The 26,774-nt window shown below is 51.1% G+C and overlaps 2 protein-coding genes and 1 long non-coding RNA gene across 3 annotated transcripts in view; 2 read left to right on the forward strand and 1 right to left on the reverse strand.

The window, feature by feature from the left end:
* The window catches only part of Rsph14 (radial spoke head 14 homolog), a 73,759-nt gene that overhangs the window by 6,230 nt on the left and 40,755 nt on the right, over positions 1 to 26,774 (forward strand). The window contains exon 4 of the mRNA XM_021227539.2: positions 2,602 to 2,720. Coding sequence (XP_021083198.2) covers positions 2,602 to 2,720 — 119 coding nt within the window. The remainder of the gene's footprint in view (positions 1 to 2,601; positions 2,721 to 26,774) is intronic.
* The window catches only part of Gnaz (G protein subunit alpha z), a 47,906-nt gene continuing 31,366 nt past the window's right edge, over positions 10,235 to 26,774 (reverse strand). Inside the window, exon 3 of the mRNA XM_005070766.4 lies at positions 10,235 to 12,140. Coding sequence (XP_005070823.2) covers positions 11,796 to 12,140 — 345 coding nt within the window. The 3' untranslated portion in view covers positions 10,235 to 11,795. The remainder of the gene's footprint in view (positions 12,141 to 26,774) is intronic.
* LOC110341004 lies at positions 18,036 to 25,445 on the forward strand. Its single transcript, XR_002382872.2, has 5 exons — positions 18,036 to 18,087; positions 22,534 to 22,612; positions 23,154 to 23,343; positions 23,677 to 23,805; positions 24,102 to 25,445. It is a non-coding gene; the product is annotated as an uncharacterized LOC110341004 (long non-coding RNA).

Raw genomic sequence — 26,774 nt, forward strand, 5'->3', positions numbered from 1 at the left:
CATCAGTTCTCTCTTTCGGACACTGGATTCCAGGAAAATACCCTTTTTAAAACATTTTTAATCTTTTGATGCTGGAAATTGAACCCAGGGATTCGTGCTAAGCACATCCTTTACCAGTGAGTTCTATCCCTAGCTTTTCTCCCTCCTACCATTTCTCCTTCCCTTCCCTTTCCTTCCCTCCTTCTTGTTGTATTGCTCAGGCTAGCCCAGAAATCCTGGGTAACAAGTGATTCTCCTGTCATAGCCCCTGAGAATTGGGACCAAAAAGCACGCCAGCCCAGTTTGCAAAGCATGCCTGGTGTGGAATGGGTCATGGGGGGAAGAACAGAGGGAATCCAGCAGCTCTGGAATGGGTGTGTCCTGCCTCCATTTTCTTTTTCCAGAACAGTGCAAATCATTCTAAGATGAAAAGTTCATCAGTGTCACAGCACAGTAACTGGCTGGGTATGTCCTTTGTGCCGGATATTTTGTGAAGAGTTTCCCACAACCCACCCTGACAGATGCGACCTCAGAAGACTCCTTTGTAGACACTGTTGTCTACTTATAAGACATGGCTCATAATCAAGGGATAAAAGAAACAATGTATTTCCTTTAAATTGCTCATTCAAGTCAAAACAAAAATGGCAAGACATTTGCCATTCCCTGCATGAGACTCAGGCCTTTTCTAGGATATGGGTCCATCAGGTGGTGTTTTCTATTGAATTTTCTGTTTAAACACCAAGATCAAAGCGACACTATTGAAATAATCTGCATACAAAAATGTAGAATATCTTAGAGTCATCTCGCCCTTTAAAATAGACTCATTTGAGTTTTTACATCACATTCAATTTTTTTCAAGAGAAAATAGAAACAATTCTTTATCTAAGTGGCTTACCTAACATTTAATTAACTTACATGTCATAACAAGCATAGAGGGCAGCCGAGGGTCTGGAGGGAAGCAGCTGGGTGCCAGGCCTGTGAAATCTCTCCCTGGAAGCCAGCGCTGGAGCACGGTGGTGGGCTCAGCTCGACTGTGCAGGCGGGGTGACTTACAGGTTTCTGCTGCCTTGTGCCATTTCGCAGATGACAGGTCCGAGGGTCAAAATGGTGAAAAGAATCTAGGCCAGAGGAACCCTGAGACCCTGCTCAAAAGTGAGAGGGCTGTGATTCTTGCCTCCCCATAGTGCTTTGGGTTTATGACCTCCTGGGTTTCTAGAAGGTGGCAGAGATGGCACGGCTTTCAGCAGGGTCACTGCCTGACCTTCCCCGAAACTCTTCAGAGATCATATTTTAGAGGTGATGTAATAAAAACAGCATTGCACGGGCATAGAAACAGACACATTGGTCAGTGGAACAGAATTGAGAGCCCATATGGAAGGACATACTCCTACAAGCCACCTGGTTTTTGACAAAAGAAAAAAAAAGCCCAAAACACACATTGGAGAAAAGAGCATCTTCAGCAAAATGGTGCTAGTCAAACTACATAGCTATGTGTAGAAGGGCAGGACTATGGCTTTATTTCTTGTCTAGCACAAAACTCCAAATGGATCAAGGGCTTCAACTAAAGTCTTCATACCTTGAGGCTGGTAGAAGAAAAAGCAGGGACTTGAACTCATTGGCACAGGAAAGGACTTTCTGAACAGGACACCAACAATGTAGGCACTCATACCAATAATAAACAGGACCTAATGAGATGGAAAAGCTTCTATACAGCAAAAAAAATGGCCATTCAACTGAAGAAGCAGTCTACAGGATGGGAGAAATTATTTACCAGTTATACCAGCCATATCTAGGCCATACAAAGAATCACCCAAAATAAACAAAGAAAACAACCCAGTTAAAAACGAGGCATGAAACTAGTTAATCAGAGAGTTCTTAAAAGAGGAAATATAAATAGCTGAGAGATATTTTTCAAACATATTCAGCATCCTCTGCTAACAGGGAAATGCATATTTAAATTACTTTGAGAGTTCAACTTACTCCTGTCAGAATGGTTAAGATAAAAAAAAAATGATGACAAATGTTAGCATGGAAAGAATACTTCTTCACAGCTAGTGGGAGTGCAAACTGGATGTAGCCACTATGGAAATGAGTGTGGCAGTTCCTCAGAAAGCTAGAAATAGAGCTACCACACAATCCGGCTATACCATTCTTAGGCACATGCTCAAAGGACTCTGTGTCCTACTGTAGAGACAACTGGTCAACCATGTTCAGTGCTGCTCTATTCACAATATCTAGGAAATAGAAACAACCCAGATGCCCACAACCTGATGAACAGATAATGAAAACGCAGTGTATTCACACAACAGAAGAGCACTCAACTGTTAAGACAAATGAAACTGGGTCTGGAGAGATGGTTTGGTGGGTAAGGATATTTGTTGCTCTTGCAGAGGACCTGGGTTTGGTTCTCAGCCCCCACGTGGTGGCTCCAGTTCCAGGCTTTCTTCAAACTTCCTTGGGCATCAGGTGCACATGTGAGATATGTATCTATATATCTATATCTATCCATCCATCCATATACACAGGCAAAAGGCCCGTAATACATAAAATAGATAAATCTTAAAAAAGAAAAGGAAAAATGAAATGGTCTTCTGATGTCTAAACCCATCTTCCCTTCTTTAGGACTGGCTTCTTAGAGCATGGCGTCATCCAAGCCCTGTCACTCCTGCTGAATGATCACCAGACAGTCTGCCGGGAGAACCTGCACCAGGCATACAAGCATCTGGCAGAGCTGCCTGAAGGTAGGGTTGCATCACATGTGGGATCTGCTATACTACTGCCCATGATCGTCCCCTCCAGGACAGTTTGTGCAAGACTGCAGATCACAGTCCTTGGTCCTTTTTGTTGTTGTTGTTGTTTTTCCTTTTAAAATGACCTTGGCATGGGTCATGGTAGTGGGCAACCTGGACTTCTAGCTACTCTAAAGGCTGAGAGCAGGGGAGGGTCAGCCCGGACAGCAGAGTAAGACTGTCTCAAAAAACCATAGCGGCAGCAACAAAGTTACCGCTTTTGTTGAAATAGGTCAAATGTATTTCACAAAGTTGAGAGTGTAGCTCAAAAGTAGGATAAAGACCATAGTCCCGTCCACTTCTAAAAATTAAGGTCCCATCCACTTCTAAAAATGCAAATCAGTGAATATTTGGTTAACTTGTAACAGATGAAAACAAATAAAAAGCCTTGTGGCCTATTCCCAGCACTCACTCAAGCCTTTCCACAGGCCCCATTCTGGGCTCCTCTTCCTCAGGGTGACTTCTGCAGTTTGTAACACCACATGCTGGGTTGTCTGGTATTTTTTTGGGGGGGTACTGGTATTGAACCCGGGTTTCACATGTGCTGACCAAGACTCTATCACAGAGTTACATACCTGGTTTAGTTTATGATTCTAAGCTTTATGAAAACGAGACTATCCAGTCTACACCATTTCAGATTTAGGTGCTTTCATTTCTGGATCATAAATGATTTTTGAAGGTTAGGATTTGCATTAAGTGAGAATACTCGAATTTCTCTATTCTGCGGCTGAGGGAACATCACTTAAGGCATAAATACAGTCCAAGTACTCTCTGTATTTCTCCCTCCTCTTTGGCTCCCTTGAGGCACTAACAATTTGCTGATGATAACCCTGCAAAATGTACACAGAGTTTTGCCACAGATACGGCATATAAAAATGGATATATATATATAGTTACTTTGCATATTTTAAGTCTGTGTTAAGTGAGTCTTGCTGTATGTATCCCTTTGCAACTTAAAAATACTCTAAAAATTAATATTATAATTTTGAAAAACATTCCTGTATATGTGATGTATATCTCTTCCCATGCGGCATCACAGCTGTTGTTGTGGTAGTGATGGCGGTGGTGGTGGTGGTGGTGTGTGTGTGTGTGTGTGTGTGTGTGTGTGTGAGTGTGTGTGTGTGAGTGAGATGACCTGTGTGTGGAGGGCAGAGGATAACTTTTGAACTTCTGGGAGCTGGCTCTTGCCTTCCACCTTTTAGAGGTAAAGTTTGGTTTGTTTCTGCTGCCATCCTGCATACTAGCTGGTCCAAGGACTTCTGGGCAGTTCTGGCTCCACCTTCCATTTTTGCCTTAGGGATGCTGGGAATATAGATGCCTGCTACTGTATCCGTTGTTTTTTTTTTTTTTAACAAAACATGGAATTCAGGGATAGAATTCCAGTCACCAAGATTGTGTGGCAAGTGCTTTTACCTGAGAAGCCACCTCACTGGCCCTAATATAATTTTTAAATATACCCATGTTGTATTGAAGGGTCTTGTCTTCTCACTGTACTCTTTTCTCATATATACATATATGTATATATGTGTATATCTATATCTATATCTATTTATCTATACCTATATCTATATCTATCTATCTATCTATCTATCTCTATCTATCTATCTATCTACATATATATATATATATATTTGGAGACAGAATTTCTCTGTGTAATAGTTCTAGCTGTCCTGGAATTCACGTTGTAGACCAGGCTGGCCTCAAGATCAGAGATCCGGTCTCTCAAGTGTTGGGACGAAAGGTGTGCGCCACCATGCCCAGCTCTTGAGTGCCTCGTGACATGTTCCCATGTTGGTTGTTTCCACTTCTGGGCTGCAGAAGGAATGAGTAATGAACGTCTCTGCACAGACCTTTCTGGTTCACGAGAGGGATGCCCCTAGAGTCTGCTAGGGAAGGTGATGCATGCCTGCCTTCACCTTTGCAGGCTATCAGAGCTTCTTCGCAGCTTTCCCTCCCCCAGCCAGTGACATCCTTGCCCGTTAGCCCAGTGTGTGCTGTGTTAGATCATTGCTGTGTGGTGTTGCCCATGGGTGTGACTGGTGAGGATGAAAATCTCTCGGCTTGGCATTACCTCAGGCTCCTCTCTGCCCAGTGCCTCTGGGGAGCTGGGGAGCTGGGATCCATCCTGCCAGTTAGTTCTTCTTCTACTTCTTGTTAACCTGAAGGAGTTGCCCCAGATCCCAATTGTCCATTGACTGGCTGCATTGATAATACCATTTTTTTCCTGGACTGGTTGGTTAGCATGATGGTTAATCGCCATTGCCAACTCAATGAGATCAATGCGTGTGAGGGACTACGTTATGTGGGGTGGGAAGACCCGCCCATTGTGTGTGGCATCATGCCCTGGTCTGGGATTCTGAAGAAAAGCAGAAAGTGAGCTGAACACTTGCATTGGTCACTCTCTGCTTTCTGGCTGGGAATGTGACACTGATAGCTGCCGCGAGCTCCTGCTGCAGGGGCTTTCTTGTAATGGACTATTCCTGGATCTGTGAGCCAAATAAACCTTCCCTTCCTTAAACAGCTTTTGTCAAGAGTATTTTTATCACGGCGATGGGAAAAGTAACCGAGATAGGTAGCTTCTCATCATTTGTTCATCTGTTGACCCTGAAGTTCTACATTTGGAAGTCAGTCTCACTGGCTTTTCCTTTGTGCTTTTCCCCGAGGAGGGGGATTGCTGCAAAAGACAGGCCCATTATCCCGAGCTCTTGAAGACATGCCGCCATGTTTTCTAGGAAATAGGCGCCTTTATTTTTCACTTTTAGCTTGTGAAGGTCTTACCCTGAATGGAGCTTTGCCCATCTTCTTTCTAGACCCTATCACTCAATACTGCCAGGGTTCTGAAAGCTCTGGCGTCCTGGGTTGGTTCAGATGCTCCTCATCTCCCTGTAGAACCCAACAACAAAGAGTAGGGTGTCTATTGTCCTGATAAACCCAATGAGCACAGTCCTTCTGGAGATCTTGGTACCAGCTCTTTGCCACAGGCCTTGATGGGTGTTGATCACCGGGGATGAGGTCCCCAGAAGAGAGGCCAGGGAAGCCTGGTGGAGGGACGGGCATCAAGGGCTGGGGTGGTGACTGGGAAAATGGACAGAGGGAGGGAGGCGGTGTGGCAGAAGCCTGGGGCGATGCATCTTGGGATCACTTGGGTGCTGTGGCTTTTGGGTTCGCTGGTATGGGTGTACCTCACATGGTGTCCTAGCTGGGCTTCTGGGTGGGGCATGGACTTCTACTTCAGCATCTCTCTTACCAGTATGTGACCTTGGGCAGTAGCTAGTTGGTGGGAGCCTGTGTAGTTTGTCTGGGTGCTCAGCTAGCTTGGAGCGTATGTTATGGGGTTCCCTGCCCATGGTCACATTGGAAGGTTTTCCTTTTTTTAACCATGGCACCCTTGGTGCCTGAGGCTCTATGGCACCACCAGTGCCTGGCCTCTGGAGTGTCTTGTGTGTAGCTAACGTTGTTTAGCAGGTGGATATACCTGCAGGTTTTTTCCTTCTCAATCCTTGGCTCTACCAAGGTCTGACTTGTTCCCAGAATAACCAGCAGGGGGTGCTCCAGGACTAAGGCCTGTCTCAGTGACTGGCTTCTCATGTCCTAAGGGGTCCTTGCCCTGTTATAAGAGGAGAAACCCAAATAGAAGCAATAAACGCCACAAAGGGGCTGCCAGGCCAGGTTCCCCAGAAACTTGTGGCCTCTAGTGCCCACCCAGGATCCTCTTATTTCAGGCATTGACTGGGAATCTGGGTGAGTTTGGTCTGGTCCTTTTTCATGTAACTCCTTCCTGCTGAGTCTGTCTCTTAGGCACTGTCCCAAATACAGCAGTGGCAGTATAATGTACCATCTCTGGCCCTGATGTGTGCTGCCTGGCCTTGGGTCAGGCCCTGGAGGTTGGTCCAGGTACCCTTCCTAACCAGAAGTCCCCACAAACAGCCAGTGACGGAGTACATCCTCCATCTGTGGAAATCACTCCCTGGCTTCGGAGATCTCAGCGGGAGCAGCGGGCATCACTGGAAGATGCCTGCATGCGGCTTTGAACCTGGCAAGGTTACGGTGCTGCAGGGAGCTTCGCCGGAGTCGTATTGTCTGGGTTTGACTGAGATATGGGAAGCTGTTCCCACAGTGAGCTGAACCCGTGGGGGACCGGCTATTCCCTGAAGTGAAGGGCTGCTGGAGAAACTTCCCCTTCGTCAGGGTACCTCAGCCCCAGGCAGGCCACCCTTGTTCTTCTGCGGCATCTGCACGTTTCCTGGTGGCCTGCGAGGTACCCTAGGAAGCCCTCACTCCTCCTGCATCTGAAACCACACCCATGTCCTCAGGCTGACCGTCCAAGCTTCTCCCGACCCTGACCTTAGCTAGGATAACGCCTGGCTACAAGGACCTAGCTGGTTTCTGGGCTCGCTGCTGTCATTAGTTTCTGCGTACCCCCTGGCATCTCCAGCAGGATAGACCTGCTACCTATCTAGCCCCTGTCAAGACGTACCAGGGTCCCAGAACTTACCCTCACCATATCTCTTGGGCCAAGCAGGTTTTCTCAGCTCCTTCCATTAGGTCTTCATAGTATCCCCTAGGGTTCACAGTAGCCTATTACTAATGGAATTACCATAGGGACTGGGTCCCCTGGGGCCACACTCTATGCTGTGCTGGCTGGCACCTGGCACGGGAACTACCTCAGTTCCAAGCTCCCTGTTAGGCCTCTGTGGTGAGATGAGTCCTCCAGAGTGCCACCCAGCCTCTGGTGACTGCTCATCCTCATGGTGTGGTGCCGCCCCTCCGTGACATCTGCCCGTGTGCCACCTGGGCCCACTCTCTGCCCATTTGTCTTGGGTGTCAGCTATTATTCAGGACCTAGAAAGACCACATACAAGCCTTTGGGGCTGTAGACCGGCCAAGTCATTTGCTATGCTGCTTGGTGGTGGGAAGTTGTCCCGGTAGGGCATACGAACGCACGCACGCTCGCACGCAATAGGCATATATGTGTGTGTGGGATGTCAGCTAAGTTGGCTAGTAAGCACCACGGATATGTCTGTTTCCCCCTCCCCAGTACTGGGATCACAAACCCTCACCATGTTGCCCAGCTTTTCATGAGAATGCTGAGTCGAACTCTGTTCCTCGTGCAAGGACCTTTCCAGCTGCTGAGCCACCTTCCCGTGCCGTTTCCTTGTCTGTAAAGCAGAACCAACAATCGTAGCTTCTTAGGAGTGGGGTGCAGAGCACAGCTGCTGAGGACAGCCAGCATCACTGTAACCACCGTGGCTGCCCCGCATCATCGACCACACAAGCCACCAAGGAAGGTGGCAGTCCCGGATGGTGGTGTGTCTCGGGAGAGAGGCTAGACAGTACCCGCAGAGGGCGGGCTAGTTCCTTCGGCTATTCTCATCATCAGCTTCTCACTTATTTCCTTTGTAAGTCCTGCTATAAATTTCCCTGCTAAAGCTGGCTATTGGTAGGCCTCTCCTTGGGTCTCTAGGGTCAGCCTGTGCCCTCGGGGGAAGATGGGTCAGACAGTACCCTGCAAATGAATTAGTGGAACTTGCTATATCATACCAACCCGAATTAGTGGAATTGACCTGGAGTGGGTGAGTGTGGAAAGGTGGGGACATGGGGAGAGATAAGACCTTCAGACAGGTTGAGGTGGACATAAGCTTGACCCTGAAGGGTGGAAATATCTAGGACTGTGAGGCTGGAAAACAAGAGGGAAGGAGGGACCCACCACAGGTGAACCGTAGTGGACACCCAGAGAGCCCATCATGGTGCACAGAGCAGAGGTCTGTGAGGAAGACACGATGGTTGATATTGACTATGAACTTGGCAGGATCTAGACTCTCCTAGAAGATAAGGCTCTGGGCATGCTGGGTGATGGTCAGTATAGATTAGCTCAGTCACCGGACAAGCTCGTGAAAGATTATGTAGATTGAGGAAGGAGAGGAGGGAAGACTCACTTTGATTCTGGATAGCGCATGCCACGTGCTAGGCTCTAGACTGAACACAGAGGGGCAAGTGGGCACTCACGTTCCTGACCGTAGGATGCAATGTGATCAGTTCCTCCTCCCGCTATGACTTCCCCTCCATGCAATGTGATCAGTTCCTCCTCCCGCTATGACTTCCCCTCCATGCAATGTGATCAGTTCCTCCTCCCGCTATGACTTCCCCTCCATGCAATGTGATCAGTTCCTCCTCCCGCTATGACTTCCCCTCCATGAAGGCCTGAAACCTCGAACTGTGAGCCGAAGTAAACCCCTCCTTCCTTCAGTCGCCTTTCTCGGTTATTTTAACCATAGCAACAGGACAAGTAATCAATAAGGGGGTCGGGAGGGATCAAGAGAAGGTGCCCAGGGGACTCCAGCAGAAAGGCATTTCCTGGGTCAGGGCTCCTCTGCTCCCTGCACACACCAAAGGAGGCAGACTCTTTCATTTTCCCTTCGGCTGTGTATTTTTAGGTTAAAGATGCTCGCAGTGAAATCAGTTTTCTGTTTCACAGTTGGTATTGAAAGCACAAAGGATGTCTCAGTGACTTACAGTCGAATATTTTATCTCCTTGAACAAAAGGCCCCCCTGGGTTCTTCCCATTGGTGACACGGGGACACAAGGAGGAGATTCCCACATAGGAGGCTGGGTGCACCACAGACCCAGATCTGTGTATCCGTATCTGAGATCTGAGCACGTTTGTGTGGACGTCAGTTGTCCTATGCCCAGTTGCCCTATGCTCCTATGTCTGGAGCTCTCCCCGGAGGGAGACGTTTCGGGGTGATGCTATCCCTTCTGCTGGATCCCAGCCCCATGGGCATGCCGTGCAGGGTGGGGATCCCAGCACCCTGCTCCTGTGTTCCCCACGAAGAACAGTGAGTTGTGCTGACTTGAGAGGAAACCACCCCCAACTGCTTGATTTCTGACTTCAATTTTAGGATGCTTCCCCGACTAAGGTGGCCTTCCGCAGAAGTGCCGAGTATTATTTTAATTCTAGGAGTGACCGTGCTTGAAGCAGGCCCTTGTTGGGTGTATCTCCATGACTTTTATCCGCACTGTTCTACCCTGAGTACCTCTGAACACAAAAGCCAGCTAGCGGGCAGCCTAAGATCTGCCTATACTTCCTTCCTTCCGGGAAGCCAACTCAAACACGGAAGAGCTTATCCATGGGTTAAGGAGCCCCAGTAACAGTGGAAGCAGGACTAGGGCTGGGGTGGGGGCGGGTCTTGGGAACAGCAGAAGGGGGTCAGCACCATCATCATGCGCAACCTTCTATCATCCGAGACCACACCTGTGGCGGGGGGGCTGGTAGTTCTATTCTCTTTGGTAGCTGCCCCCTTTTACGTTTATTCTTCCTCGACTTTCGCCCCCAGACGATCTTCCCTGTGCAAGTCTATAAACGTGGGGAAGGAGTGGGAGAGACCCCAGGTGTGTCTAGCCGCTTTCCATGGTACCGAGTTAAGCTATACACGAGCAACACACAGCACACAGGAACAAGGTTTGGCTCCATTCAGGGTATTTTATTTTCTTAAAGTAGACAATCTTTGACTTTTATATGCTCATCCGCCCTTCTCTCCCTTTGTACATCTCAACTCCATGGCTGCAAGACTCTGTACATTGACCTTGGACTCACGGGAACCAAACAAAGGGCTGAGTGGGATTTGGCGAGGGTTCTAGTGCCGTCCATCCCCTTGGCAGCCGGGGCTTTTGCATTTATACACAGCCGGGGCTCTTTCAGGACCAGTGCCTGTGGGCCCGGGGGCTACAAGGCCTGGAATGCATGGTCCCCGCAGGGCTTCCTTCACAGGAGTCTGAGCAGCTCCCAGCCCACCTCAGGCTTGGAGTATCGGGGACCGGGAGTACCACCTTTTGCCTCCCCTTCCTTCATTTGGCAAAGCCATAGATAATTTACACTTTAAATACCAAGACATTTAGCTATTGTTCATTCGCTCCTAGGTAAAGAACCTTCTGTAAATACATCACATTTATTTTTTTCTTAAATAAAAACAAAGCAGAAAACGGCACCAATTACAAGAGGACATTGCAGAGGCCTATGTACATTATGTCCCATGAGGCTGGCGTCGGGGTGCCATTTGCCCCAGAATTCTTTGGAGCCGAGGAGCAGAATCGTCCAGATGACAACTTCTATACTCAGCAAGCCAGACACAAAAGGGACACCTGAAATGAAATGTGTTTTGAAAATCTGCATTTTAAAAAAGAATATTTAATCACATCCGAAACCGTAGATTTTTTTTCCTGCAAAACATAAAATTTGGCCAAAAATAAAAATAAAAAAAAAAGATGCTAGAGAAGAAAAACCAGGTTTCCATTTATAAAACATCAGACCAGCAGAAGGAAGCTGGAAACCCAGCTGGCCTAGTTTGAAATAAACGATGCCACTCATTTTCCTGGGTTAATTTTTGCTGCATATGTTTTAGCTGTTTAAAAAGAGCCACCAGTGGTTAGAGGTCCGACTCGTCCAGTCACTTGCTTCCTCAGAGTGGCTGAGTTGGGCGTGGCAAGCAGGGAAGGTACACACAGTCCCTGCTCTGGGCCTCCCTCTTGGTCAGCTGTAGTCCCCAGTGCAGAGCTCAGTTGTGAGCTGGCCTCCTTCCAGGCAATGGGCACAGTGGGCCGGACCTAGTCCCAGTCCTGTAGCCTCTCCCTGCCCCCGCAAGCAGTCCAACGTGAGCCCCCTTGCAGGGTGGGGCCAACTCAGGAAGGCAGAGTGAAGGGGGCGAGGGCCTTGGAATGAACTTGTGACAGCAGCTCCTTAAGACTTCAGGAAACCTCGACACTCTGGAGAACTCCGCCATCCTAGGGTGTGCAGGTGTGCGTGTGTGTCTGTGTGTCTACCTACCTAGCAATCTATCCAAATATATTTATGTTTGCAGAAACATAGGGCCAAGAAGGCAGAGGCTGGGGAGGGTGTGTGTGTGGGGACACATCCTTCAAGCCCCCTGTTTTCTGCCCCTGGGGTTGGGCCTCTCTAGCATGAGCCGGGGTGGGGGGTGTGTGTGACACCCCGTGGGTTTCACCACAGGCGAGTGGGCCGTGCCTGGCTCCTCAGCAAAGGCCGATGTACTTGAGATTGTTTTGTATAATGACGTCTGTCACCGCGTCAAAAACAAACTGGATGTTACTGGTGTCGGTGGCGCAGGTGAAGTGCGAGTAGATCTCCTTGGTCTCCTTGTTGCGGTTTAGGTCCTCGAACTGACGCTGGATGTAGACCGCGGCCTCCTCGTACGTGTTCTGACCCTTGTACTCTGGGAAGCAGACACTGAGCGGGATGCGCCGGATCTTCTCCGCCAGGAGGTCTTTCTTGTTCAGGAAGAGGATGAGCGAGGTGTTGATAAACCAGTTGTTGTTGCAGATGGAGTCAAACAGGCGGAGGCTTTCTGCCATTCGGCTCTGCGGTTGTAGGGAGGGAAGTGCTACTGTTAGTGGCACAGTGAGCAGAAAGAATTTAGACCCGCAGCCCCGCCAGGGGGCGCTCCTCCTGAGTCCGCCCACCTAGTGCTAACCCCGCAGGTAGCATCAGACTTCTGGTAGGATCCTGTCCTCCCTTCTTTAGGTCAGCTCAGTGTTCACCCATCTCCCTCAGAAACAGCGGGCAGTCTACTTCACCTTGAGTATCTAGGAGTTTCCTACCCCTTCAGGATCCTTCCTCTGGGCAAAGATGCTCCAATAGCCTCAGTATGTGGTAGGGGGGCTGAGGCAGTGCCCAGTCTAGCCTCCTCGCACCCTGGTGATGCAGGACCCTCCCTACTTACTCTGAAGACCTGATATATTTCAAACAGTGCCATCTCCTGAACCTCTCCACACCTACACTTGGAAGCTGAAGACTTCCATGGGGAGCTATTTCTCCAACTTGAGTCTGGGTTTCACGCAGTCCCTCGAAACCTTAATTCTGCCATGCGGTACCAGCAGAGGGGCAGCCTATGCTTCTGTAAGCTGGAATGGTTGCTGTCACTGCACCTTGCCCCTGTCCCTCTGCCCCTCCCCCACGGCACCCCCCTGGCTTTACAGGCTCACATGCAGTGGGTGTCTGGCCGTGCTCTCTGTGCGGGCAGGCTTGCACATACAGAGTGAGGGCTGACATCCTGGGACAGAGTTGTGACCAAGTGACAAAGTGTGGTCCCGGTCCCTCCCATTGTTTGCCTCTCTTCTTTTTTGAGGACATGTAACGTGCATAGTGACTTTGGGCCTCAAGGGGCCATGTCTGCCTCCTCAGGACACGGACAAATCTCATTTCTGGTGAGCAACTCTCCACACCTGGAAGTTATGCCCATTCCTTTAAGATAAAGTGAACAAGCCAAGTTCCGAGATAAGTCTAAGCCAGTTTTATATCATCAACGGGGACACCGGCAGTGAATGACGCTGACACTGACGATGTGAACACAAGCCATCAGCAGTATCCCCAACGATGACAGTGACAACGATGATGGCTCTGGGTGGAGGCTCTGCCTGTGCAACCCTCACACCTTCCTATTTCCCTCTTACGGAAGGAACTGAGGCGGGGAGAGGTAGGGAATGCGCTCCAAGTCTCTCACCAGGAGCTGTGGGCTTGCAGTCCTATGCTAGGGTGTGGCCTGGGGGCAGAGTTCCAGGGTATCACACAGAAACCAGCTTTCCAGACCCCGTGTTCTCTGAGACACGCTTTGGCAGTGTCTCTGCTGGAGGAAGCAGGTGTGCAGAAAGGGGAGAGTAGACGAAGGTACCTGTCATTATCGCGCGACCTGCCTTCCCGGGAGGACTGTGTTTTGCAGACCCGTTCTTTAGGGTTGATACAATCAATACAGAAGAAACCCTGAAAAGCGAGCGACCCCGGGTTTTGGCATGGTCTAAAGGGACCTTTTCACCGAGAAATGGGAAGCAGGGTCCCAAGCCCAGCAACACACTAGGGAACCAGACCTGGATGTGATGTTCCCGAGGGGAGATCAGTGGGTGGTGGTCTAGAACCGTCGCATTCTACTGGGAGAACAATTAGCTCTAATGGATTCCTGGAAAATGCAGTGTAAAGATGACTGTGGGAATGGAGCTGTCACTTCTCATGGAAATGATGTCATAATTGGGGCTTTTGCTTCTGACTCCAAATTCTGTATCAGATATGGCTATTAGCACATATCCTTCAATTCACCGAGCAGGCTTGCCGCGCATGTCCCGAGTGCACGGGGCCGCGTCTTTCATGCTAGACGGAGGTCTCAGAGCTGCGAACCTTGACAGGGATACTGGAAACCATCCATGGGTGGACTCGGGGGCTTCTCCTGGGCTGAGAGGGGGACGGGAAGCACACAGTAGGGGGGATGGTGGCTCATTTGCTGGGCCCTCACATTGAGAGAGGTCATCTGCTGGAGCTACTCTGACCATGCCGTGCCTTCTAACCATCCTGATTGACTCCCAGGGCAGTTATGCTTATCCACTGTTCAGAGCTTCTGTGCTCACATACTGATGACGCACCCAGCATCGGGGGTCTCTGGAGGACAGAAGGAAGTGCCTAGCACGGGGAAACCCTGTGCTAGCTCGGGGACTGCAGTCACTCTGAAACCCCGTGTCTCTGTGAGCTTTCAGACTAGACGCACAGCCAGTACCCCCTACAGGCTTTTCTGAGTCCCTACTGGGCAGGTCCCAGGAGGTGGGACCATGGGGACAAATGTGATTTGTGGCACATCATCTCCCAAGAGACTGCTAGATGATGGCCAGTGTGGTTCGGCGGTCCTCAAAAAATAGAGGGGTCACCAAGAAGCCTGAGCTTGAAACTACAGCAAAGCAAGAGGAGCCTGGATGTGAGGAGGAGAAGGGGGGGCCTAAGTTTCCTAGACGCCTAGTCCTACCCCCTACTGTGTGAGCTAGGTGCCTGGGTTCCAGGATGTCTTGAGTCACAGGTGCAAGGCTTAGTCATGCAGGGTCCCCAGAGTCTGTGAGATGCACCAGCAGGGAAGCGGTTCAGACAGCTGGGGTGGAAAGGAGTCCGCGGTGCACACAGACCATGGGAAGAGAAGCCAGGCAGTCTTGGGGATGGTCTTTGGGCCCTACCTACTGCTACCCCTAAAGGTCTCTAACAGAGTTCCTCAATCTGCCCGTAGACAAGAGGCTCTGTGACTGCCCGTGGCCCTGTGGCAAAGGTAGGACAAAGATCACAATCAAGACCCTGCCCACCTGAAGATGGCCAGAGGATCTGGTGGCCAGGGAGGGGACTTGCACTTGGCTCCCAAAGAGCAACCGCAGAGGTGACAGTGGGAGCTCTGGCTTGTCGCCCACCGATGCGTCCAAGCCCTTAGATCCAGTTTCACAGTGGAAGCCACACCCTTGGAGATGCACTGCGGCACCCTGCTACCTCAGGCCATCATTGGAGGAGCTATGCTATCCCAGGCCGTAACTCTGGAAGCCATGCAGTGCCAGGGTGTGAGTGGGAGGGCTGAAGTTGGCCTTTGCCTGACCTCTGGGCTTTGTCACCACAGCACCCCTCATCCGTTCATATTCTGCTTTTCTTGTGGGGCACCACCTCAGGCCCCTTCTTCTGGGAGGCTGCTGCCTACCTCCCTAAACCACACCTGGCTGTGTCCTAGTCAGTCTGTGGGGTATCCCCCCCCCATCGGTTCTCCATTCATATCTGCTTGGCTTCATGGGCTCATAGCTGCTTCTAGAGGTGGCGAGGTGGAGACTTTCACTGCACCCCTAGTCTGGTAGCAACAACTCCACTAGCCCACCACAACATGTTTTCTTTTGATCCTGGAATCGAGGAGCTGCAAGCAAGCCACCAGCCCACTTGCTGGGGTGGAATGGGAGTGGGGAGGCTTTCTCCTTTCAAACTGGGACCGAGCCCTAGGGTGGTATTGACTTGCCAGAGCTTGGTAAACAGCCATAATATTCTCTTCTGGCATGACATCCTTTACCTCTCCAGCCACCAAATGGTGCGGCGACGGTGCACGTGCTGTGGTCAGCTATGAGGCCAGCAAGCTCCACCGCTCAGCTCTCTGAAGGGCTCTTTCTCTACGGGAATTGACATTTCTAGGAGGTTGGGGTTCATCTGAACATTGGTTTATATAAATAACATCAAGCATATGACTCTGACAGAAGGCTGTGCAGTGTGGGAATGTGGGAATCTTGCTGCTTGGTGGTAGGAACCAGTGATCTGTAACAAGCCACTTCAGCTACATCGAGGCTAGGTAGCCATCCCTAGGGTGGCTTGCTGCGGCTGTATCTTGGACATTTGTAACATGCTTAGATGGTTCTAACTGTACTCAATGCCACATAACCTCTTTCCCTCCAGGGTGGTGCTTGCCTGCACTTGGATTTCTTACGATGGGGTGGAGGGGAGTTACAGCACATCCCTAAGGACCTTCGAGCATGTTGGCCTGAGAATCCAGGGGTCTCCTTTCCCAGTACCGCCTCCAGGGGCCAGCACCTGTGGTAGGCCAACCAGGACTGGCTCCTAGATGACTGATTATTAGGAACACAATCGGTCAGGGTGAGTGTGTGTCAGGTTAGCCATTTGGTTCCTTTTCTGTACACCAGGTGACACACAGTGGCAGATGTCCCTGGTTATGTATACAAGGTCTGGGACTCATTTTTAACACCACCCTCCTGTAGCCGCTGTATCCTGACTGAACTTCTAAGGAGAATCTGGATCTTCGTGACGGGCATTCTCCCACTCTGTTCCTACCTCTGAGTTAAAATGCTCACTTGGAACCTGCTGTCCCACATGGGCCAGCCCTACCACTCAACACCACTCTGTCCCTTGTAAGAGTCTCACACCCTTCACCTGTGATGAGAGGTTGGGGTCAGCAGCTCCCAAAGACGAGATTTCATTTTAAACCAATCAAACACGTGTATACACAGCCTGGAGTTCATGAGGGACCTAAGTCCTTCACCTATGTCAGAGACCTTGGTTTTCCACTTGGCACATGTCCAGACATGCCTGGCCAAATACCTCACCACACAGGCCCCAGTGTTGGGCTTGCGATGACCACTGCCTTCCTTCCACACGAAAAAATAAACAGCTTTGCTGCCAAAGCCATAAAGTTCTTGTACAAGCTAGAGTCTTGACACAACCTAGAGTCATCAGAGAGGAAGGAGCCTCAGTCGAGAACATGGCTCCATGAGATCCAGCTGTAAGGTATTTTCTCAATTAGTGGTCAATGGGGGAGGGCTGAGCCTGTGGTGGGTGGTGCCATCCCTGGGCTGGTGGTCCTGGGTTCTATAAGAAAGCAGGCTGAGCCGGGTGTTGGTGGCACACGCCTTTAATCCCAGCACTTAGGAGGTAGAGGCAGTCGGATCTCTGTGAGTTCGAGACCAGCCTGGTCTACAAGAGCTAGTTCCAGGACAGCCTCCAAAGCCACAGAGAAACCCTGTCTTGAAAAACAGAAACAAACAAAAAAAAAGAAAGCAGACTGAGCAAGCCAGGGGATAAGCAGGTAAGCAGCACCCCTCTTCAACCTCTCCTTCAGCCCCTGCCTCCAGGTTCCAGGCCTGCCTGAGTTCCCGCCCTGACTTATTCTAATGAAGGACTATGATCTGGAAGTGTAAGCCAAATAAACCCTTCCCCTCCCCAACTTGCTTTTTGGTCGTGGTGTTCTGTCGAAGAAATAGAAACCCTAGCAAAGGCAGTTGTCAAGATGAACCATCATGTTTTATGTCAAGTAACTGGGCTTTGGTTTCCTCTTAGAACTGAAAAGATGCCCTGATCCTTGGGCGGCAGGACTGCCAGTTTGAGGTCAGCCTGGGCTACATAGCAAGACTCTTGTCTAAAGAAAAATACAAGGCTTCAAGCCCCAAAATCATCCACTGAAAAAGGCGTCAGTGGAAAGAGCAGCACAGCTGTTCTCACCCCCGACCTAAGGAATAGCTCCTCTTGTGCAGGTCCTATGAGTGAACTAAGGAAGGAGTTAGCTGGTGCTTGATGTCCCGGGATGCCCCGTGGTTACTCTTCCAGGGCCCGCCCCAACTGGTGAATCTCTGCCTTGGAAGCCGCCAATCAATCACTCCCTACCCTGAGAGTGGTGGTAGCATAGGCCTTTTCTTCACGGGGATGCTCTCCCTGCCGGGATTCCCAACGACCCTTGTCGGGGACCCAGCATATCCCAGCTTCCTATGGCTCCCATCTGCATGTGGACAGTAGTCTTTCAGATACTGGTCCAGTCTAATTCTTTCCTAACCCATGCTCCCATTCTTGTAAACACTCCTGTAGCAGATATTTCTAGTTATGTAGTGCATGGTCATACTAGTTTGGGGAAGCCATGTATAGATATCTACTCATGCTGAACATGTGTTATTATTATTATTAAATAGGAATTTCACCACATTCTGTGCCATGTCCCCCTTCTGTGCTGTGGAATTTACTGCTGCTAGCTACGGGGTGAGTAAGGGAGCTAGGGAATATTATACATGGACCCATCTGGTTCCCTTGCTCCACCCACAAGGCCCAGGGTGAGGCTTGCTTAATTAACATCTTGCCCAACTAGGTGCCTCAAGCCTTGGACCTCACATCAAATGTAGGCAAGGTAAGGTTTTAGTTCTTTCTGGTACCAATATGAACCCTGGGCATGAGTGATCCGGAACCCCTAGCTGTGGTAGCATAAGTTCCTCTCCACGGACCCCCACGCCCCCAAACACACACAGCCCTCTCTGAGTAGGTACCTTCTAGGTGATGGGGTGGTTGGGCAGAATGAAATAATGAGAAGGGGCGAAAATCCCTCTCCTGCCAATCATCAGGAGTGTTTGCCCACTTCTAAGACAGCGCATGTAACTGTACCTCCAAACCAGAGTGGCTCAGGGCTGGAGTAGGACAGACAGACAGCTCGGTCCCTGTGCCCAGGCTCAGGTAACTGCTGGGCTGGCATTTCTGCCAACAGTGAGGGTAAGTAAGTGACACAGGGGCATTTCAGCTGGGCTTTGTGGCTGAGGGCCTGTTAGTGCACTGCGAGGGCATGTGGCCAGGGATGTGGTGTCAGGACCAGCTGTGTGGGGAGACAGAGACCATCCTGCCCTGGCTGCAGCTTTCCTCACCTGGAGGTCAAATCAGCTCTGGTACAGCATGGGAAGGTCAAGTCAGTCAGCCTGTGGTAGAAAAAGCCCAGGGTATTTTTTCATGGGATAATGAATTCAGCTTTTTACCCTACAACTGGGGCTGGTCTGGTTCATGAATGGGTTCCACTCACCAGACTGTCAATCCTGTGGATGAGTTAGCAGGCCTGACCCAGTCAGAGCGACAGACTGCCAGTCTTGGGGGAAGTGCCCAGATGGGAGGGGCTTCACTGGATTCACACTGGTGCTCTTCACAGAGTGACAGCTAAGCTTCCAGGACCTTCCACTACAGGGAAAGGCTTGGGAGGGCCAATGTGAGGGGCTGTCGACTACATGGGCCATGGGAGCCGCTGGCACACACCGGGACCATGTCCCATCCTGGCCAGCAGTCTTGGGATAGAACTGATTCCTTTATACTGCCTAGAGAAGCAGAGAAGGGCCAGAGCTCTGCATTTGGGGGAAATTCGCTGAACTGTCCTGAGCTCTACGGAGAGAACTTTTCTTGGGTGAACCTCACCTTCAGGTCTCAGGAGGTTCACAGAGTGGAGTAGCCCGTGAAAACACTGTCTCTAAAGAGAAGGGCAGGTCTTCCAGGCGAGAGAAAGATGTCTAGGTCTTCTCCAAGCAAAGAAGAATGGAAGTGTGGTGTAGCCGGGGAACTCACTAACAGGCTTCAAGGAAGACAGGGCAATGTCCCTCGCCCCTGAACTTTATGGCAAAGAGGCCAGTCTAGCCGATAATGCAGGGAGCTAGGGAGTTTAGTTCATGTTGCCCTGGACAATCCTTGTCAGGAATTCCTGACTTCAATTTCCCTTTGGGCTCTGAGCTGGTTCAGCGGGGCTGTCACTAAGACCGGTTGCTGAGCAGTTTCTGTTAGGCATGGTTCTGCTGGCTTCATGGCAGAGAGGGCCTGTACATGCCAGCGAGTGCTCTGAGGGGCGTTTCGTTCTCCACCAGAGCGCACCGAGACCCCGTGTTTGTCCCAGATCACAGTTCTTGCCTCAGTGAAACAGAGTGCTCATCTCGGACCCTCAACTGACCTGGATTGGATTGTGCTCCTGAGAAGATGGTGCTGGACTGGTCACTAAACCCATCACCTCTTCTGAGACCCATCTCCAGGACCCATGACACCCCTCCCCCACCCCTTAGATGCAGGCTTGTCAGGCGGGTCCTGCCCCAGGCCCTGAGGCTTTTTAAGGTGCCAGGGTCTCCTTTCACAATAGGCTAGCCTAAGCCCAGTGCATTTGCTCACTTCCTGGCCTGCATTTCCTATCTGGTAGCTGGATGGCTCTGCCACGATCTCCTGCCTTAGAGCCTCAGGAGAGGCTACTATCCACGCTCTGGTGACCTCAAGGAGCTTAGAATACGGGAGGGATGGGTGGAGAGACACTGAGGGCAAGCCAGTGGAACCCTCAGCAGGCACCACGGCGCTGCCCCTTTGGCAATAAGATGCCGTTGGGGAGGCATCAGTCATCTGCCTAGGGGCCAGATGCTTGGTTCTCCCCAGACAGTGGCAGCTGCTGGCTGCTAGCTTCTCCATTCCACCCCGTCTTCTCAGTGAAGTGGCTCCCAGCGGGCAGAGCCCATACGTTTACCCCAGTGCCTGGATGGAATGCCAGCCAACCCCGACAGGGACACGGCAGCTGCGGCCCTGGCCCTGCTGCTCACAGGGAGGCTCCCGGGCAAACTGGACACGCCAGCCACATTTCAGGGTGTGGTAGCCCCTTGGGTTTTTCATAGCACTTCACTGCTGGAGGGTCATGCAGGGCCAGATGCCCCTCCCTCTGTTCAGCTTAGCACCCAGACTCTCGGTAGATGGATTGCTGTTTCCATGACAACTGGAGAGGACGCCTCCACCCTCCGTCTCACACAGCAATAAAGACCAAAGACGGGAGGAGGCTGCGCATCTTAGCCCAATATACCCACTTGGGGGTAGTAGAAGGAGGGGCCTCTGGGAACTGGGGGGACCTGCTTCTCCTGTGATCCCTTTGAGGGAGCTCTCTTGGCTCAATGTGGCCTGAGAAACAGGCCAGAAGGCTGTTAAGATGGAAGGTTCCTCTAGTGATATGCTTCTAATGGGAGTACCATGGGCGGGGGGGCCTCCTGAGGAGGAGGCTTGCCCTCCATTCACATCAGAAAAGTGACACAGGGAGAGAAGTCACGATGGGGACCCTGAAGCATTCCTACTTTCTAGACACAACAAACCTCCACCTCCGCTCGGCCCACCCCGCCCCCGCACCAAGGAGAGTCCCATAAGGATTGGTTCACGGTTATTGGCCTTGGGGGAACTGGGATGTGTCTGGAGACAGAGAAGATGCCTGGGGGACTTATTTCCAGTCCAATCTGGTTAGCACTCTTTTCTTCTTCCTGCAAACTTAAGCGCTGCTTCGCTGCTTCGACAACCTGGAGAATTGGATTAGGGAGGCTAATGATTCAGTGAGCCCTATTGCCCTGGAGCCTGTCTGTAGGGACTGCCCAGAACCGGTCAGCGCCGGGTAGGAGCAAGGGGTGGGCCGGGGCTGGGGGGGGGGGGGGGGGCGCTGCCCGTCTACATGCCGGGTCCCACTTGTGCTTGGAGCCCTCTCCCTCAGGGTGGCCACTTCCACACCACCGTTCCCACGCCTCACCTACTCACCAAACCTGGGCTTTGCAGCTCTGCCGGGGCTCAGGGTACTGGAGCAGATGGCCTAGCCTACTGTTTTGGCTCCTAAGGGCCTGGCTCCCAGCCCCTATTTCCCATTTTGCCTGCCCACCACTTGCCTGGCTCCGCACGCTACCTTATTTTTGTCTTTGGGATCTGTCACAGCTTTCCCAAGTAGAGACCCTGCCTACACTTAAACTACAGGTCTCTTCCATTCAGTCCAATATCCCTCTTAGGAGACCTCTTCCACTCTTGGGGTTAGAGGAGCCTGGAAGACTGGGGGCTAGTCCCCGCTTGAGGGACAGGCAGGAGCAATAAGCAAAATCAACTTCAGAGACTTGAGACCCTCACAGGATGAGCACATACACTACCAGCTCTCCAGAAACAGGAAACAAACGCCGAGTGTGGCTAGCTAGGCAGCAGCACACCGGCGAGACGTGGCTAGCGCTGAGGACCACATCTGGGCCGGGGCAGCAGTGTGAACATGACCCCCTTGGGAGTCTGCGTTATCAAGACAGACTCTGGTGGGGACCCACCTCCCTGTGTGTGCCTTGTGAGCATTCTCCAGAGGCTTCCATCTCTGGCCAACACATTTCCTGCCTCATGCATGTGCCCATTCACCCAGAGTGGCCTTTGCCAGAAAGTGTTTCCGCGGGCACTGCTCTTCTCTGGGTGCCTACAGCTGGCTGGTTTACTGAATCCCACCTCTCAAGTCTCTACAGAGCCTAGCCTCCACCTCTTAGCACTAGGGCGCAGGTTCTTGGCGGGGTTCCTCATTTGCCCACGTTTATGACTGACTGTCTTGGGACCTGCTCTCCTTAACTCAGGGCAATCTTCAGACAAGGTCAGATAGCATTTGGAGTAGTGGCTGTGTTGCAGGCGGGGGTGAGGGTAGGCTAGGATGAAAGGAAGCTTGGGTGCTTGGATGTCCACTCTGTGCCCCTACTCTTGGGTATGGGGTACAAATGACCAGGGTGGTAGTGGGAGGAGCCCCCAAATTTCTGTGAGGATATCTAGGTTTTTTTGGGGGAAGTGACAGGTACCCAAATAGGCTTTGAGAAGAGTGGGGCCAGGACTTCCGGTCTGTAGCAGCCTAGCTTCCCAGTGACAGGTAGCCTGTACTTTCTGTCATTACAGCTCTGATGCTCAGAAGGTGGGTCAGTAGGAGACTGGGTAAGGCACTCAGCCTTAAAGGACTGGGAACCATCTGATCTTGGTGAGTGAAGTCCTGTGTCTTGTGTTTGTGAATTAACACACTCTGGTCGGTCTCCTGGGCTCTGTGAGCAGATGCTCCAGACCCCTCTCTGTGTCTGTGCTCCTCTTGCTGTGTGTCCTGTGCATCCTCCTTGGAAACCTGCACGGACCAGGTGCAGCCTCCACCTGCAGGCCGATAGCCCTGAACCCACAGAAGCCACTCTGAGCCAGTGACACGGGAGGGTTAGCCATGAGGGTGGCTCCAACTTGTAAAGTCAGACATTCCGGATGTCTAGCGTTCACCGGCCTCCCTTTCCTCAGGTACACTCTCGTCCAGTCCCTTATACTGTCACCGTCTCTTCTCCCAGCTGCCACCTGTCTCCACAGAGGGCTGGTTGGCTGTCACCTAGGTGAACTAGGGGCGACCAACCTACTTTACAGAGCACTCTGGCTGAAGCTCTTTGCTGGTCAGCAAACATGAGTTTTCTGGGTTGGAGGTTGGGGCACGGGTATAATCCAAGCAAGTCCAGAAGTCAAGCTTTGCTTACCCACGTCCCTCCCAGTGCCCAGCGACAAGTGCAATGTTCACAGAAACAGTACACGCCAGGCCTGCCACTTCAAACATTGAAGACTGTTCAAACAAGATAAGAGGCTGTGGGTAAGGCTATATCCCCAGCTCTAATAACATAGGACGCTCTCATCCTGAACCTGCCAGGAACAGCAGGGACGACTACTTCCTGCCTCAGGTAGCAGGTGAGCCTCTGGCTACCTCCTCTTTACTCGTATAATGTGGAGGGGGCTGGGGTGACCCTAAATGGTAACAATATAAGCCACCACCCCATCCTGCACAGTCCCTGGGTAGTGGACAGCGGAGGTCCTCATTGGGATCTATAGATTCAGAGGCCCCTGACTTTGCAACCAGGGAAATATCTGTGCTTGGAACCCTAGTTACATTTGTGTGGCAGGGGCTGACCCTTGCTAGGCTAGGGGCTCACAGGCTACATGAGCTGCACTCTGGTATATGACCTAGGACAGGTTCTGTGCCATCACGGCTACTGCACTTCTGTTTGTTTATTTTGTCCCCAGTAAAACCCCACAGATGGCTCTCTATATCCTTCTGCATGGAGAGCTCGGAGTCCATGATGTACCGTGTGACTTGTCCTAGATCCCCAGGAGTCAGAAGAGGTGCTTAGGAGATCAGAGTTGTACTGTTGGGTGAGTCTGGGTGGACACAGGTGGCCATATGACACACTAGGATGACTGCCAGGCTACAGCCCTATCAACCCGCAGGCCCCAGTGTTAGCTACAGAGAGGTGCCTACGGTACCTGTTGTTTGTCTGTATTTAACTTACCCAGTGGAGCTGTCTAGGGGTATGAGAATACCCGTCATTAGTCAGTGGCCTCTCAGCAGTACCTGTAAAGTCACCCTACTCTGCCTTTTGCTTTGAATGGATCTCAGAACCAACGACAGATAAGTTCTCAGGGCCTAGTGACTCTTTCTGTCTTGGCAGGTGTTCACATCCCAGGGGAGGAAGAACCCCACACTACGACACAGGCCATGGACATCATATACCCAGATGTTGTGACTTAGGAATGTTCAAAGAGTCCTAGCTCTGTAACAGAGAAGTCCCACAAGATGCTAGGCACATTGACTCTGGGAGGAGTTGGAGCACCAAGTCCTGTTCCACTGTTCATGCCCAGCAGGCCAGAAGCACTGGGGGTGGAGGTGGGCATGGACCCCTGGCTGTGGATCCTGGCCCAGCTTACAGGTCCTCCTACCTGGCAGGGGGCACCATCCCTTCCACAGTCCTAGTCTGCCTTTGCTTCTACTGAGTTAAGAACCAATCTCCTCTTTGCTTCTGTGTTACATCTTGCTGTCTAAGTCACCCTCCCTGCACCCATCGCCCTGCCGTCCATCACTAACAGGAAATTAATGGATACCAGGAAGCAAGCATCTTATAGACTGGGGATTGTCAACACAGATGCAGACCTGTGAAGCAAACTCGTGCACAAAGCCCCTCCTGTTTGTTCTCCAGGGGATACCTTGGACTTACAGTTCAACACATCACCTGGACCGTTCAGTAAATACACACAGCAGCAGAGTCAGCCCTCACCACCCCAGTGGGCACCAAAGCTTGTGAAATCCTTCACAAGTAGGACTGGGCCATTCCTTTGAGGAACAAGGGAAACTGGGGACAAAGAGAGATCCCAGTGGGAAACGTCTGCTTATAGCCTATAGGATGGATTTCAGCCATGCTCATCCTTTATAAGAAGAAAGTGCAAGTACTTTAGGTCACCCGATGTCACCTGCAGGATACTGGGGCAGGGGGATGCTGCAGCAAGTTCGGCTCTGTCTCAACTCGAGTTAAAGTAGCAGCTTCTTGGAGAAGAATATATACAGCAGTCACAGAAGCCAGATGTAACTTACTCTCTGGGTCTCCGGTAATACCAGAGCAGGGGCCTGGAGCCTGGGACGTTTTGCTCCTGACTCCAGCATCCATTACTGCATGTGCTGAGGAAAAGGCTGTATCCTACCCTGAATGGACAGCTTTAGGGACAGGGAGTTGGTAGGAGTCCTCAACTTATTTTTCTTACTTCATCTATTCATTTTATATCCCGGTCACAGCCCCTCCCCCACCCTTCCCTCCAAGTCCCTCTCCCCCATTCCTGCAACCCTCTTCTCCTCAATCCCCTCCTCTTCCATCTCCATCCAGAAAAGGGCAGGTCTCCCATGAGTGTCAACAAAACACAGCATATCAAGTTGCAGTAAGACTAAGCACCTCCCCATGTATTAAGGCTGGGTAAGGCACAACAATATGAGGAGTGGGGTCCCAAAAGTCAGCAAAAGAGTCAGAGACAGGCCCTGTTCCCACTGTTAGGGGCCCCATAAGAGGACCAAGCTACACAACTGTCACACATATGCAGAGTTCCTAGCTCAGTCCCATGCAGACTCCCTGGCTGTTGGTTCAGTCTCTGTGAGCCCCTATGAGTCCAGATTGGTTACTGTATGAACCCTTCTGTGGTGTCCTTGACCCGTCTGACTCCTACACTCTTTTAAGAGACCTTAACTTTAAAACCTTCTCTTTGGAGGAACTGCCAGAGCACACAGCAGGGTGGAAGCACCAAGGACAAGGCTTCCTGCCTTCTCTGTTACTTGCGCTATGAGAGGGAACAACTTCCACATTCTGGGCCAATGATTTAGTCCACACATAGGCAGAGTCACCAGGTAGTGCAGGAATTCTGATGCATGGTAGGGCCACCCCCCAGCATGTACAGCGGCAGGGACCGTCATACTTACAGTGGCCACAGACCAAGGGCTCCTGGACTATCTGTTTTGTTTTCTCTCTGGGCCTCAGTGGTTAGGAAAGGTACCTGGGCCAATGCTAGAGACTCTTTGCCTTCTGGACAGTGATCAAGGCTTGGACTTAAGGCTAGGCCTTAGGATGTCATGGTTATATTGCAGGCTGCCACCTTCTGGAATGTTTTAAGAATCGCAGAGTAGGTCATTAGGCCATGAGTAACAATGAAAAAAACAAAACAAATACAAAAAGACAGGTGATGAGAGAAAGCTCCCTTCATATATGTGGTTGCCGTCATGGATGTGCTTCAGTTTCTTCGCATGTGACAGTACTCACCCAACTCAGTGTCTTCTGAGCCATCTTGGCCTAGTCACTGAATGCCATACTCATCCTGGTGTTTGGCAAGGCCCTGAGCTCACACACTCTACCTGGAGGGACTCTCCGCCTTCAAGTTGTTTGTGTCAGGAAGCACTTCATCCTAGGTGGTACCCAAATACCTAACCCACATCTAATCCTGCCCACCCTGAGTTTAACCACTGTGTGACCCAATCCTTCTGGAGCAGGCAGTATTTTGGAAAGCAAGAGAAATCCCAGAGTACCACTCAGGCTGGGGCAGTCTAGGCAAAGGAATCACCATGATCCGATGGCAAGGCTGACACTCAAAAGAGTATTCTGGGATGGCCTGGACAAAAGTGGGCCAGGGAAGGAGCTCCAATGGGGCCAGGGCAGGAGAGGCCACTGATGACCCTCTAAACTGTGGAAGGAAGACAGCATGGATGCCCTGGTAACAGGGCCCAGGGCAGAGCAGCCACCACACATGGCAAGGACAGGTCCATTGTCCAGGCTGCTCATCAGGATGTGTCAAGTCCAGGCTGGGTTACTTAG

Source organism: Mesocricetus auratus, unplaced genomic scaffold (genome assembly GCF_017639785.1).
Source record: "Mesocricetus auratus isolate SY011 unplaced genomic scaffold, BCM_Maur_2.0 Super-Scaffold_100027, whole genome shotgun sequence".
Taxonomy (NCBI): Eukaryota; Metazoa; Chordata; class Mammalia; order Rodentia; family Cricetidae; genus Mesocricetus; species Mesocricetus auratus.